Source organism: Arvicanthis niloticus, chromosome 14, assembly GCF_011762505.2.
Source record: "Arvicanthis niloticus isolate mArvNil1 chromosome 14, mArvNil1.pat.X, whole genome shotgun sequence".
Lineage (NCBI taxonomy): Eukaryota > Metazoa > Chordata > Mammalia > Rodentia > Muridae > Arvicanthis > Arvicanthis niloticus.
The window spans coordinates 14,424,629-14,440,042 of record NC_047671.1 but is presented as its reverse complement, the minus strand read 5'-3'; the positions used below and the strand labels follow the sequence as shown (position 1 = coordinate 14,440,042).

Below are 15,414 nucleotides of genomic sequence, written 5' to 3'. Positions count from 1 at the left end.
CAGCAACTTGTCAGGGTATTTTCAAACTCTGTAGCCTTTAGGAGGTGCAGCTTGGCTGGTAGAAGGAAGTAGGTCCCAAGGCATATGCTCCTGAGGCCTGTACCCAGTTCTGCTGAAGATCTGGGGTCTCCCGTTTTCTGGTTTGTACCTTGTGCTGTCAATGCTGTGGTCTCCACCATGCCATCCTTACTGTGACACGTGAGATTCCCCTGAAGCCATGAGCCAAACAAACCATCCCTCCAGTGAGTTGATTCTTCCAGGTGTTTTCTGGTTTGGTCACAGTGATAGGAAAATAGCTGGATGAGAGGGAAGGAGAAAGAGTGATCAGGGACTGCAAACTAAAGAACCTGAGGTGATTTAAACATTGAAAGCAATCTAAAGTTAGTTGGTAATAGTTGCTCAGATTTGTATATCTAAAAACCATTTAATGTATCTTTTTTTTTTTTTTTAATGAAAGGATTGTGCAGTATGTAAGTTTACTGTCCCAATGCAAATACTTAAGAGGAAGAATCGATCTGTTATTTGGCATCATCCTCTCTGACCCATCATCTTAAACTTTTTATTTCTTTATTTTTGGTAGCAGGGGTTAGGAGGGCTGTTCGAGACAGAATTTCATTGTGTAGCCTGGGCTATCCTAGAATACAATTGGTAGACCAGGCTGGCCTCAGATTCAGAGATCCTTCTGCCTCTCTGCCTGCTGGGATTAAAGGTTTGTACCACCATACCCTGTATATAGGCTCTTTTAGCTTTTAAAAGATTTTTAAAAACATCTCTCTTTCTGAGTGTGTGTGTGTGTGTGTGTGTGTGTGTGTACATGTGGGAATGGGTGCCCTTGAAGGCCACAAAAGGGTTTTGGATCTCCAGGTCCTTTTGGGTGGCCGCAGGGTGGTGTATCTTGGGTTTATTTTATCTTAAAGCCTGTAACATACGTGCAGGGAAGTCAGGGTAGGAACTTGAGGCAGGAGCTGAGGTCGAGGTTTTGGAAGAGCCTACTCACTAGCCGCCTTTCCATAATTTGCTTAGCCTGTCTTCCTAACATGCTTGGGAGCCACGGCCAGAGGTTGGCATTTCCCACACTGAGCTGAGCCCTCCTTTCTTGATCATCAGTCAAGAGGAATGCACACAGGCTTGCCCACAGGCCTATCGGGGGTGGAGAAGGGGGAGGCATTTTCTCAATCAAGGCTTGCTTTTCTCAAAGGTCTCTCGTGTGTCAAGTTGACATGAAACTAGCCAACACAGTCTGTGTGCTAGTTTCATGCAATTTAACTATTTGGCCCATATACTTTTAGTGATGTTTATTCTAGTTAGTGAAGAATGAAAAAATTAACTATGTGAAAGGAATGATTAGAAATAAACTTGTGCATTTGTGAACAGGATCCTAAGATGAGGTGTTTGATGTAAGCCGTTGACGACTAAGTCTCAGGGCACATGCTGAGAAAATGTGCCATGGGCTACAATAGTCCTTATATGAAGCACAGTTTTGGATTATTAGCATTAAAGTACAAGTGGTATGAAACATACACATTAAAATGCATTAAAATTTATTAGCAGCTAAGCTTTTCTGAGCAGGTCAATTCTTTTCTTCCTTTTTTAATTAGAGGGAGATGTGACCTCTTAAAATCTCCAAACTGAGCTGAAGTGGTCGCTGGAAACCAAGTTTTCTTTAACAGGACCTTTACAGAGTTAGTGGTGACTTTCTTGCCCAGGACCTTAGCTATGTGTGCAGAGAGCACTTACAGCCAAGAAGTTGTTTGTCCTTTTTATTTATGAAAACTATATGGCCTTAATGCAAAGCATGCAGATAACAATGTAAAGTTCTCATAAGGTATTGAAATAATGTAATATTTTATTTATTTCCTAGGTTTTACCCATTCTTGAGATTCTGTATCATGTTGAGGAAAGAAACTCACACCATGTCTATATGGCCCTTATAATCCTGTTGATCCTTACAGAAGACGATGGCTTCAATCGGTCCATCCATGAAGTGGTAAGTCCTCATGGCTGACGACAGATGCAAAGCAGAGGGGCTTCTCTGCAAAGTGCGTTCTCCTTCTGCTAGAGTGTCTGAGAGGACTTGGAATAGAAATGGTGTTTTCTTCTGGTTCATAAATCAGTATGGTGCTCTTTACCCTCATTTCCTTCTGAACAACTGTTAGCCACTGTTAAAACTTAGCAAATTGGTTCGGTAATAATAACTCGTTGTTCTTTTCACATGTATACTATTCTCATTAGCATATGTTTATTGTACATCATGTTGAGTCACATAAGGATGTTTCATATGAAAACACAGTGTATTTTGAGTCTTTCCCTCTTATCCCTAGGACAGCTTTACCTGTGCTTTAATGTCACATGCAGGGACACGAGCTTATGTTTTTAAAATCTAGCAACGAGAAGCAAGAGAAAACATGCTGTTTGTCTGAGACATACTTCACTCACTTAATATTTATCTTCTGTCAAATCCATTTTCCAAAAATGATGTCATTTTGTTCTTTTTATTGTTGTTATTTTGGGACAGGGACTCAAGTAACCCAAAGTGGGGTTGAACTATCTCTGTTGGTGAGGCTGATCCTGGGATCCTGGTCTTCCTGCTCCGCCTCCCTAGTCCTGGGCAGTCACAAGTGTGTATTAGCACACCTCATTAACTTTGTTCCTAATGGCTGAAAAAAAAACCCTATATTTTCTTTATCCATGTTTTTGACAGACATTTAGGCCAGGTCATTAACTTAGCACCTGTGAACAGTTCTGCTGTGAGTGTGATCGGCAAATGTCCTTGACATGTTGGCTTGGAGTCCTTTGTGTAAATAAAGCCACATGTCAGACCTAGTTTTAGATTTTTGAGGAATTACCATATTGATGTCTGTAGTAGCTGGACTTAGTTCACATTCCCATGAGAAGTGTTCGGGAGGTCTCTTCTTTCCAAAAAAAGTGTGCATGAACTTGGGGGGGGGGGCTTCCATGACAGACACCTGTACCCACTGAGCCTCCTCCTCTGCCCCATGTTCGCTCCCTTTGCCACAGCTTCAGCTTTTGCTGCTGTGTTGTAAATGCTGCCCATTCTGACCAGGACAAGGCGTAATCTCTTGGTTGTTTTGGTTTACATTTCTCTGATGACCAGTGAGGCTGGACAGTTCTCTGTGTGTTTTAGCTTTTCTTAGAATTATCTATTTATGTCATTGGTCCATTTACTAATTGCATTGTTTGATCCTTGTCATTTAGTAGTTTGAATTCTTCCTATATTCTCAAAATTAGTCTTCTGTGAGATGTCTAGGTAGCAAAGAGTTTCTCTCCTCCTGTATGCTGTCTCTTCATTAGACTGTTGACTTTCATGCACTGAAGTTTTCAGTTTCCTGAGATTACGGCCTTTGTTAGCTGTGATTCTTTCCTGAGCAGCTGGAGTCCTGTTCAGGGAGTCCTTGCCTGTTCCTGTATCTTTCTTTTTTTTTTTTTTTTTTGGCCTCGAACTCAGAGATCCGCCTGCCTCTGCCTCCCAAGTGCTGGGATTAAAGGCGTGCCCTACCACGCCCGGCTCTGTTCCTATATCTTGAAGTATTTTCCCTCTGTCTGCTTTAGAGTTTTACATCTGATTTATTTGGACTTGATTTTTGTTCAGGGTGAAAAGTTGGGATCTAGTTTTCTTTTTCTGCATATGGATGGATTTCCAGTTCTCATAGCACCATTTGTTGAAGAAACCATCTTTTCTTCAATGTCTATTTTTGATATCTTTATGAGATATATAAGTACCTATATATCATACTCTGTAAAAGTTTGCTTATTTATGTTATTAGTGGGTTGGAAGAATTCTTTATATATTTTTGATCTTGTGCTTTTTTGCATTGCAGTCTGTTAATATAGTGAAATATACCAATGAATCTTTTTATGAATATTAAAGCAGTCTTCTCATTTCTAGGATAACACCGTAGTTTGTCATGGTGTATTAATTTGTAGTATATATTTATATATTGCTTGGTTAATTTTTGAGTGTTGTTACCTATCTCTTAAGGAATTTGTATACTTTGTCTAAGATAGCCTTTATTGCCTTGGTACTTGCTGGCAGCTCTGAACAGCAGCAGGAGGACTTGGGTGTCTCTTCTCAGACGCTGGGCTTCTGGTGCTCCTGCCTCTCCTGGTTATCAACAGGTTTTTACACTCTGTTGAGAAGGCTCTGACTCTCAGTACCTACACTGTCTTACTTTTGCTTTCTAATTGCTATTCTCTGTTTGTTTTTTTCTGTTCCTTTTATCTGCGTGCTATGTCTATTTCATATACATCTTCTCTTTGTTTGCTAACGATATCAGTAGATTTCTTCTTGATTTCTAGACCTGGTCTTCTCTCCTTCATCTATTTAAGAAAAGAGAACTAAACCCATTTGTGCCATTTGCTTAGGAGAACTGAAGCTCTCAGCTCACCTTTTTACTGCTAAACTTACCTTCCGAGCAAAATGAACTTACAGAAAATGGTAGACTCACCCTTTTCCTAAGGGAATCGTTTTTACTCAAACTTTTCTTTTTTATTACAGATATTAAAAAACATTACTTGGTATTCAGAAAGAGTCTTAACTGAAATTTCCCTGGGGAGCCTCCTAATTCTGGTTGTAATAAGAACCATCCAGTACAATATGACCAGGACTAGAGTAAGTATCCCATAGCTGTTTCTCTGTCTTTATGTAGTTAAGACCATATTATAAAGCTTTAATCTCATGAAATGTGATTATGAAATGTGCTAGAAAATTCAAATTTAATCTCATAGAATGTGCTAGAAAAAAATTGGGTCAGCACTTAGCATATTATATGATTAGATTGCAATGTCTATCTTAATATTTAATGGTTGTTCAATGCAATGTACACTGCATGAAATGCAAACCAAGCAGTGAGATCAGAGCTATTGCCTGTGCTTGCTGGACTGAGGACTCTGGTTTGCCCTTTTAAAGCATCAACAAAATATCTAGAGATTTGAAGAAGAGGAAATACAAATTTAGATCAGGAAGAAAGTATGAGGGGCTGAGGCCTTTGCCTGGGCTCTAACCACACCCCAGAAACTAGGTAATCACACAAGGTCTTCCTCAGCTGTAGAACCGTTTGGGTTGGACTGGTTGCAGCAGGATCTTACTATGTAGCTCTGGCTGGCCTGTAACTGGCTCTGTAGGCCAAGCTGGCCTTGACTCAGATCCAACTGCCTCTACTTCCCTAGTGCTGGGGCTAAAGGCTTTTTGCCACCATGCCTAGCATATATAGCAGATCTGAGACCAGTCTGAAGTACATGAGAATCTGTCTTCAAAGAAAAACAAACCCTTTCTCCAAAGTACAAGAGAGCAAAAGCCTTGAAAAATTGGGAAAAAAAAAAAAAAAAAAAAAAAAAAAAGAAGGCAAATAGTTCTGCTGAACTCTGTAGAATTTTAGACTTAACCAATAGAAATGTGTTACCAAGGAAAGCAATGTGCAAAACTCATAGCTAAGGGGTTATTTACTTAATATTTTTAAGTATTTCTGTCTGTGGGGCTCGTGTACATATACATATATATATGTGTGTGTGTCCAAATGTTTTTGTTTTGTTTATCTGAGATTGTAGGAGGCAGCTGTTTTAGGATTGAGAAGTACTTGTGGTTTGGGAAGATGGCAGCAGCATTGCTGTGTGTGGTGGGAGGGGCTAGAGCAGCACACAGTAGAAGCATGACTGGCATGACTGACTGTTCCTGCTGCAGACGGCCTCAGTACTCACACCGTGGGACTCATCATCTGGATCGCTGAATTGCCTGGCCGTTGCTTCCAAATGAATTTGGAAACAATTTGACTTCTTAGCACTTTATAGATTGGGAACTAGAGAATATAGATCCTGGGCACTCTGCTTGGCATTAGGACAGTTGGGTGGATGTTGCTTTTAGTTAACCTTCCTTGAAGTGTGGAAAAGATGTGGTGTGTGTTTTAACCTTGCTCTCTCCCCTCAGGACAAGTACCTGCACACAAATTGCCTGGCAGCTTTAGCAAACATGTCTGCACAGTTTCGTTCCCTCCACCAGTATGCTGCCCAGAGGATCATCAGGTAAATACAAACGTGAAAGCAGACGCTGAGCCTTGCCTTCTGGGTAGTCTTTTAAGATGGGTACTGTGTCATTGTCCTTTTTAAACATGTGCACGAACGACAGATTTACCTCAGTTTTCCACTACTTTCCATATGGTTGAGAATACCCTGTTCTATTCTGTTTCCTAACATGCTTGTTGATCAGAGTTGATGGCATTTATATTTGGTCCTTTTATGAACTAGAGTGTTAGGTCTCATCTTAGGTTATGTATTAGCTTTCCAGAGGTATACGCACTTTGTTAGTAACTCAGATGACAACCACTGTGCTAAAACAAATCTTTTATAAAGCACCAAACTACACCTTCATAGTTTTCTGTGTTTGTCTTTAAGGATTTTCACTTTTATTTTTGGTAGGGTTTTTTTGCAAGCACTGTACACTTTGCAAGTGCTGTACCACTGAACTACCCCGTCCAACCAAGGAGTCCCTCCATGGCTGAGTAACTTTGTCATGATCTCCTGTCTGCCACAGCAGTGACTCCTATCATTTACATGAGTTTGTTATATTACTATTTTGTAGGCAAAAATCATAGGTTAACAGAGGTGCATCTTCCTTGGAGGCTCAATGGGCAAGCCTGCTTTCCAGCTGTGAGAAGCACCTTGGTCCTTGCTCGTGGTCTCTGCCACCATCATGAGTGGGTGGTTGAGTCCCTGTCTGACCGCATCTCTCCAGACTCGTTTTTTGTGGTACTCTCATCCACATAGATGGTGCGTCGGCCCTACCTCACAAATCCATAGTCCCCTTCCAGTCTTAATAACCGTACAGAACCATAACTGCATGCTCCCTTTGGCCGAGTGTCATAACATACTAACAGTTTCTGAGGAGCTGTGATTTGGCCTGCTCTAACAGTTGTCACCAGGATCTTTAAAGGTAGGAAAGTTAATTATCTAATCATAACTGTCACTTGCAAGCTTTTCTCATATACGGATATGGATATTCTATTTCACTAGGCCATTCAGTGTTGTCTTTGCAGTTTTCAAGTAAAGCATGTATCATGGAAGCTGTAATTATCTTCTTTAATTCTTACTCTTAGGACACTGCAGAATTTTTTTCTTCTCTGACACTGGTGATTGGACCTAAGGCTTTGCTCAGCTTTTACACTGGTTCCACTGTTGTCTCTGGCCCTTGGGGTTTTTTGACATAGGGTCTCACCGGGATCCCAAGCTGGCCTTAAATCCACCCACAGTCTCTTGCCTTGGCTTCCTGAGTCCTGGGATTGCAGGCACGCACCGTCCTGCCTAGCAGCAGTTAGTGTGGTGATTCAGACTGACGCTGATCCCAATCCTCTGTGGCTCTTAAGTGCCAGTCTCACAATCCACCCATTCCACCTGCGTGTCCACTCGATGACCTGAGCTTATGCTTTTTAAAATAATATTTCTTATTCATTCCTCAAAAGTATTATACAATGTATTTTGATCATCTTTATCTCTTTCCCCCAACTCTTTCCAGTTTGTCCTCCACCTCCCTGCCTGGCCAACTTCAAGTTCCCCCCTCCCTTTGAGTCCAGTGTGTGTTGGCCAATGACTCCTGATGCTCTGGAGTGTGGTGGAGACACCAGGTATCATACTGTTACAGAAGAGTGGCTTTACCTCTCCCGGCAGCCGTCACATGCCAGAGTTCCTCGGCTGGAGCATGGGACTTTGGGGACTTTGTGACCACCTTTTTTTCTTCTGTGCTGGGATTTTATCTGGCTTGAGCCTGCACAGGACTTATGCATGTTTTCATAATCATCTTGATTATACATACATCTGCCTGGTTGTATCCAGAAAAAAAAAATTTTTTTTTTAAGTCACTCACCTCTGACTCCTAAAATCCTTCTGCCCCCTCTTCTATATAAGATCCCTGAGCTGGTGTGTGTGTGTGTGTGTGTGTGTGTGTGTGTGTGTGTGTGTGTGTGTGTGTGTGTTGTAGACATCCACTTAGGGCTGAGTACTCCAAAGCCTCGTATTGATCAGTTGTGGGTCTCTGGGCTCATTGCCATCTACTGCAAGGAGAAGCTTCTCTGGTAAGAGCTGAGCGGAGCATTGATCTGCGGATGCTGCACCAGTCGTTGAGAGTCGCTCTAATGCTGTGTCCTTTAGGACAATGGTCAGAGTCGGCTTCCTCTAAGGCCATCTATCTAGCCATGGCGGTGTTAGGTATGCTGGCCTGGGCTCAGTTTTAGTAACTACTCAGAATTAGCTTCTGTTCTTCATCTGTCTTCGGGATTTAGTAGAGACTATTTTACATTGCCTCACAATAGAGTTCATGTCTGCTCTCTGTACATGCTATTGCATTAGGGTGGGAAGCAGTAACAGCTCGTCACATTAGACTACTTTGTAACATGGGCTTTATTTCTTATCACAAATAGTACACTCTCCTCATACCCTGGAGTCTTCCTGCTCTTCTGAGGAGCCCTTAGTCCCTGGGCTTATTCCAGCATTGCGAGTTTAATGGTTTCTGCTGCTTTGTGATCCTTTTCTGTCCACATACACAGAGTTTTACAGTGGCTTCAGATTGTTTTTTTATAATGAATATTCTCTAAGACCTGTTCCATGTGCAAATTCCAAATGAATTAGTTGGTAACTTAAGTTCTGGTAGTGTATTTTAGATAGTGTTAAACAAAATTTCCTAGATGTAATAGTAAAATAAGTAATCATAAATAAAAAATCACCAATCAAGGCAGTACGCCCAGTTTCTTGTAGACCCCAAAATAGAAAACAAACCAAGATAAGGAGCGTAGTTTGGATCTGTGATGTGGGCGTGACGTGGGCGTGCTTACATACTGATGAATGGTGCTTACTTTACCACACTGTATCCTCATTTCCAGTTAAGTGAAAGGAACGTAAGGTACATCAGAACCAGTGATAAGGGTCTTGCCCTCAGATAACTTGTAACTCAGCGGCAGATGTAAGGATCTGTCCTTGCATATATGTACGGTAAAAAGAGCTTACACAGATATGAAGGCTCTAGTAAAGTCGAATTCTTAGTGTGGGGAGAGGTGGTTGGTCATAGAATGGTGAGAAGATATCCACATGACGAGAGGAGGCAGGCTGACAAAAGCAGTCGTGTGATACTGCAGCCCAGGAACACGTCAGTGACAGCCACCATGGTGAGGCTAGGGTCACAGTGAGAAGAGATCCATGTGAGAGTCGGCAGTCCCTAGAGAGAAAGAGGACAGGTGAATGATAAGATGAAAGATAGGAGAGACAATGTGTTCAACGAACAATATAGACTTGTATTAAAATGTCCTTATACAGCCCAGCACTGTGTGAGTATATACCAATGAAAGTAAAATACTGTAAATAAATTTACATAGTTGGTTCAGTTGGTATAATGTGGACATACACGGGGGTTAAAAGCAAGAAGTAAAATGAACTGGGGACTTGGGGAGGGCCTTGAATTTAGACACAGTTTCAGATAGCAGAAGGAAGAGAGAGAGAAAAGGTTTGTTTGTTTTTTTTAATGACAAAACAGTGAATGAATGAGTTGTAAATGGGATTTAGACAAAGATACTGTGGATTTATAAAGTGACATTCATTCAGTGATTTATTCTGCTGATCACATTCAAAAAGGCAAATTGTAGCTAGTCCCAGGTGCTGCTGCTGGTGCTTCCTGTCTAGCTCTGTATCTGAATGGCTGCTCTGGACAGAGCGCCCTTGTGATCTAGGAAGGAGCCCATTCTGCAGAACTCTCTCAACCTCATCTTCAAACTCATTGTCTGTGCACTGAAGTCTGGGTCTGGAAACCTACATGTATTCTCTTTATTTTGAAATGGAGACCAGCTCTTTGTAACCTGAGATTCATTCTTTACCAAATGTTTGTATCCAGGGTTAGATTGCAAAGCATGGGAGGGAGGGAGGGAGGGAGGGAGGGAGGGAGGGAGGGAGGGAGGGAGGGAGGGAGGGAGGGAGGGAGGGTGTGGCCATAGCTGTGCAGAGCCCAGGAGTTGGAGAGCCATCCTGCTAACCCTTTCCAGTGAGAAACTTGATGAATATACTCTGAATTCTCTCTTAGGAAACGTCTATACAACTTTATATGTGTCAGCTGTAACTCAGAGGAGCCCGTGTTTTATGTGACCTTCAACAAGATACAAGAGTTACACATTGCTATGAGAGGATTTTAATGAAACTGAAAATCTTAGTTGGACATAAACCTAAGGAACAATTTCTTGTGGTGCCTAAGTTGTTCATATTTAATAACAGTATACCCACCACAGACTCTTAGTACCCCAGAGAAATGACAAGCAGATGTGGTCTGTGTTTTGATTAACTTTATAAGTTCTCTAGACCGTCTGAGGAGAGCATATATGGAGGGTGCTCATCATTTGAGGCAAGTGATTCATTTGTAGGCTGTGTGTCAGGCTTTACATGGAAAAGCAAACAAAAAGACCACATGGATTATAGTTACTATTTCCTGACTTGAAGATTTTCCTTCATGCTGGCATGGTGTTGCACCCATTTGATCCTAGTAGTCAAGAGACAGATGAAGATAGATCAAGGCCAGCCTAGTCTACAAAGTGAGTTCCAGGACAGGCAGGGATACGTAGAGAGACTCTGTCTTAGAAAACCAAAAACCAACCAAAACTAAAACCAAACAAATTTCTTTTGTGTCTCGAGCACACCAGTCCCTGTCTCTGGCTTCTACACCCGTGGATGACCAGGTATTTCCCTCATCCTGCTCTTCTGTCTTCCCCATTTCTCCAGACAGTCACCTACTGCATGCTCATAGGTGGGGAACACCTATTGATTTGTTTATAATCAAGATCTCTCTTCATTGTACTGTCAGACAGGGCAGTAGCACAGACACTAGAGCCAGCTGCCAAGGGCTGGGATATCAGCTCCAAAACTTACCAGCTGTAGTATCTTGGAAAAGATACGTAACTTCTCTGTTTAGCATGTCCCCAACTGTAAGATGCTGTGACAATGGTGACTGTTAGAACTGGGGTCCCAGGCAGGTGTCTGACTCCAGTGGTTGCTATCTTGCCAGATCTGTATACTCTCCCAGCCCCAAAGCAAGCAAAAGTAAAAGTGAAAAACAAAGCAAGACAGGGGCATGTAATGTGTAATGACTAGGCTGTTCTGGGAAGAAAGTGAGCACTGTGGCCTGCCTTCAGGACACCCGCCATGAGCATTGTGTTTTAATGGAGGAGGTGTTGGGACAGGATGAAGTCTGCAGTCATTAAACAGTATTGCCTAAGTGTCATCTGCTTGATCTTTTTCTCAATAGTGAATTCTGCAGGTGGCTCAAAAGAAGCACTTACTGCTTGAGGGTACAACCCATTTTCCACGAGGTTCCCCCTGGCTGAAGGTGCTCTCACTAAGAGCAGGTAAGAGCAGGCGTGTCTGTGAAGCTCTGCTGTCTGGAAAGCCAAACTGACTTGCAGGTTTAGCACAGTGACTGCAGACCTTTGGGCCCTCTTTGAGTCTGGAGAGATTGTTGTAAGAGACCAACAGTAAGGGGGCCTTAGTTAATCTGAGCATGGCAGCCCACGCCTTTAATCCCAGCACTTGTGAGGCAGAGGCAGGTGGATCTCTGTGAATTCGAGGCCAGCCTGGTCAGCCAGGACAACACACAAACAGCCTTAAAATCAAAAAGAAAAAAAAGCCTTGGTTCCCTTTCTCCCCATCTTCACCCTAGAAGAGGGATGAACTCGGGAAGATAGCACTACCTTTTAGACCGATTCTGCTTGGAGGATTAACGTTTGTGTACAGAAGAAACCCTGGGCTCTGCCCCAGAGTTTTAGGACAAAGAAGCAATAGCAAAATGAAGATGTGGATATGAAATTTTTGTCTTGCTGTTAGTTACCCTGCAGACCCCAAGAAGGGATTGGTTTCTAAGTCTCCAATTCCCACTTCTGTTTGAGCAGTTTTCTGTCTGGAGGGAAGTGGGTGTTGGCTTCTGGCCATGTGATAGAGCAGTAATTGAGAGGGGCCAGTCTAAGTGCTTGAAACAGGCGGGGAAACAGCCAGATGCTGAAACCCGAGAACAGAGTGCATATAGTCGGAGGCCTGCAGCAGCAGTGTGCACTTAAACTGGGTGGTATTTCTAACCTTCTGGCATTGCAGTGTGACAGTCATGCACATTGTTCACTCTTGACGTGTAATCAGCGGTTTTGTGCTGGGCCATCCGCATGACTTTTCATGGCCACATTTGTAGTTATTTTCAGCTTCATGTGGCCCCTGGGCCACAGGTTGGGCATGTCTCAGAGGTCTTGTCCAAGGTGCCTGGTGAAAGGGCTTTGCTCTCAGGTGTCTGTGTGCAAGAGCTCATTCTCTGTCCCCGATGGCTTCAGCTACCTTTGTAACAGATCTGTTATCTCACTTTGTACCATAGGCTATCCTTGAACTTGCTGTATGGCCTGGGGTGACTTGAACCTAAGTTCATCCTGTTTTAGTCTTTCAGGTGCACTGGTATCTTCTGATAGCCAACATTTCCCCAAACAATGAAAATGGAGATGCCATTGGATGTAGGTAGAGGTTTGTGATAGTAATGGTTTATCTTGAAGGGTAGATCTTGGTGAGTGCCGCTGAGGGGCTCTAGAGTACTAACTGGCATAAAAATGCAGTATTTACCAAATTCCAACAGTACATGGGACTTCACTTTTTAATAGAGAGTTAACTTGTTCTTCCCCAATGCCTGGGCACAGACAGACTCCAGATTCTGCCTTGCTGTGGTCTCTGCTGATCCTCGTTTGATCTTGGCAGAGCATTAGCCAAGGAAGGAAGGAGAAATGTTTGTCTTAGAAATTTGGCTTCCTGTACTTCCTGTGGCAGTGGTACTTTGAAGGCAGAGAAGTTTTTCAGGGGAATCTGGCACGGTTTGCCTTTCAGCTTAGTCTTTTCTTAAGAAGTTACACTAGGAGCATTTGCAGCTCCCGGTTGGAAGTGTCTAAGATTTTAACTGAACCATGTGACTGTGTAGAGTTGCTGTATCATACAACAGTGTCCTGGCAGGCTTGATGGGACATACTAAAACTTCACAGTTGATTTAAATTCCAGTTTAGAAGGCTGGCACAACCAGAATGTTTGTTTTTAAAGCAGGACAGTGTGCGTTTGTCTGAATTTGCTTTCTTGTAAGTAAGAGACCTTTGTGGACAGCCTTGCCACGTGAGAAATGAACCATTAAAACAGCGTGCTTAGAGCTCCGTAGACTGTCATTGCACGGTAGAGGTGCTTGGGAGCACGTGACAGCATGATCTGTTCTGCATCCCCTTGGTCTTGGATTATCAAGCACCCAGTCCTGTCTCCTACTATAAGGACCGAGGACTTTATTTTTATCCTACTTCTAAACCAAAAAGATGGCCTGCTGTAGTCTTGTATGCACTCAGCTAGATCTCTGCATTGCTTTTCAAATAGGCTTCAAGCAAAATGCCCAACTTGACTTCTAAGGGAGACATCCTTGCTTTGTGTGACAGGAAACTGCCCACTGCTGCAGGGAGAGACAGACATCCATGACAAGACAGTTCACAACAGAAGGCTGGTCATGTCTCTGCTTTTAGGCGATGTTTCCCAGATGTCTTTGCTTCACTGTGTATTTCTGATGCTAGTGGACAAGGCTGTCAGCGTTTTATGGGCAACTTGTCATGTCCCCTGTGGCACCATGGGGTTCCTTGGGGAACCACTCAGGGAAACAGTGACCTACTGGCTGCCATTATTGTCAAGAGTAGTAATTTGGTTGATGCCTGCTCTGGATTCTCTCTTACCTGCTTATCCATTGGATTTATGTGTCTTGGAAACTGTGAGTGGCCACATTAGTCCCTTGATACCCACATGGGTCCTAATGAATCTCTAGCTCACTGTTGGTGTTTAATCTTGGAAGCCTTAATCTAAGTGCCCTTGACAGATCAAGATATTTTGGGTGAAATATTATATTTGGTAAAAATCATGTTGCATCATAAAATTATAGATTTAGAAAGACCTTTAAAAATCACCTCTGACAACTTTTCACACGTGTCATATGGGAGCATGGAGATTACAGTTAGTTATGATTAATCCACATGGACATTATTGCAGGAGCAGATGTAGAAGTCAGTTTGTTCAGCTCATGGACCACTATTTGTACAACAAAAGAGAGCGAGCTAGGCCTTGTTCATGCTCATTCTCACTCACTTTCTCTTCCCGTCTCCCTCCTACAGTCCCTCCTCTCCCTCCCCATTAATGTGTTAATGTGTTATTTGACATGAAACAAATTATGTTTGTTTTTTGTTTGTTTGTTTGTTTTTGAGACGGGTTTTTCTGTGTAGCCTTGACTGTCCTGGAACTCACTCTGTAGACCAGGCTGGCCCTCAAACTTATAGAGATCTACTTGCCTCTCCTAAGTTCTGGATTAAAGGCATGGGCCACCACCACTGCTAAGTTCTTCTTCTTCTTCTTCTTTTTTTTTTTTTTAAAGATTTTTTTATTTTATTTACATGAGTATACTGTAGCTGTCTTCATCCATACCAGAAGAGGGCATCAGATCCCATTACAGATGGTTGTGAGCCACCATGTGGTTGCTGGGAATTGAACTCAGGACCTCTGGAAGAGCAGCAGTAAGTGCTCTTAACTGCTGAGCCATCTTTCCAAATTAAGTTCTTAATAAAGCATTTTCTCACTGTATTGTACATATAGCATGGACTTTACCAGAAGCACCTTTTCCAAGACAAACATGCTAACTGAAGAGGGAAGAAACAGGAGGGTAAAAAGAATTAAAATGATTATCTATCCAGCGCATGTACTTACTGAATCAAGAGCCTCCAGAGAGACTAACGGAGCAAACAAAGCAGGAGGTTGTCCCTTTAGAAGACCTAAGAGCACAGCTGGAGACAGGTAAATAAAGGGGCCTCAGTGTGTCCTGAGCATCACTCACAGAATGGCAAAGTCCTGCCAGGGCTGCCATGAAGAGAAATGACAGCACATGTAAAGTGCCTTGGATCACATTGCCTGCTGGATAGTGTCACTCAGCAATAGTAGAAGCGGAAAACTCGGCCTTGTTAGAGGATGCCTACCATGTCTTTGCCTGTGGTGACTTAAGATGGTAAAACTTGTTATTCTGATTGGACGTTTAACATCCCCCCCCACCCCCCCCCCCCACCCCCCCCCCCCCCGCCAACTGTTGCCAGAAGGAACCACTATGTCATGTGGACTACCTTGTTTGGCACAGTTTGCCATCTGCCACCCACTGCAACGTGCTAGCTCTTGCTATGTTGCTCTGTGGCAGTAGGGAACCACCCAAGGAAGTGATCTTACCCTGCCTGGCACTGTGTTATAAGGAATAGTTTATAGTAAATATCAGAAATGTCACTGAGTTATTTAGTTATATGTCCGTTGTTCCACTTTGCGGTGAAGACACACTGAAATCTCAGAAATGTCTTATCTAAG

At 42.8% G+C, this 15,414-nt stretch overlaps 1 protein-coding gene across 5 annotated transcripts in view; it reads left to right on the top strand.

The window, feature by feature from the left end:
- Nucleotides 1–15,414, top strand: part of Dym (dymeclin) — a 259,589-nt gene that overhangs the window by 93,364 nt on the left and 150,811 nt on the right. For all 5 annotated transcript variants that reach the window (XM_076912452.1, XM_034518362.2, XM_076912453.1 and 2 more), the window contains 3 exons: nt 1,862–1,987; nt 4,517–4,630; nt 5,942–6,036. In XM_076912452.1, coding sequence (XP_076768567.1) covers nt 1,862–1,987; nt 4,517–4,630; nt 5,942–6,036 — 335 coding nt within the window. The remainder of the gene's footprint in view (nt 1–1,861; nt 1,988–4,516; nt 4,631–5,941; nt 6,037–15,414) is intronic.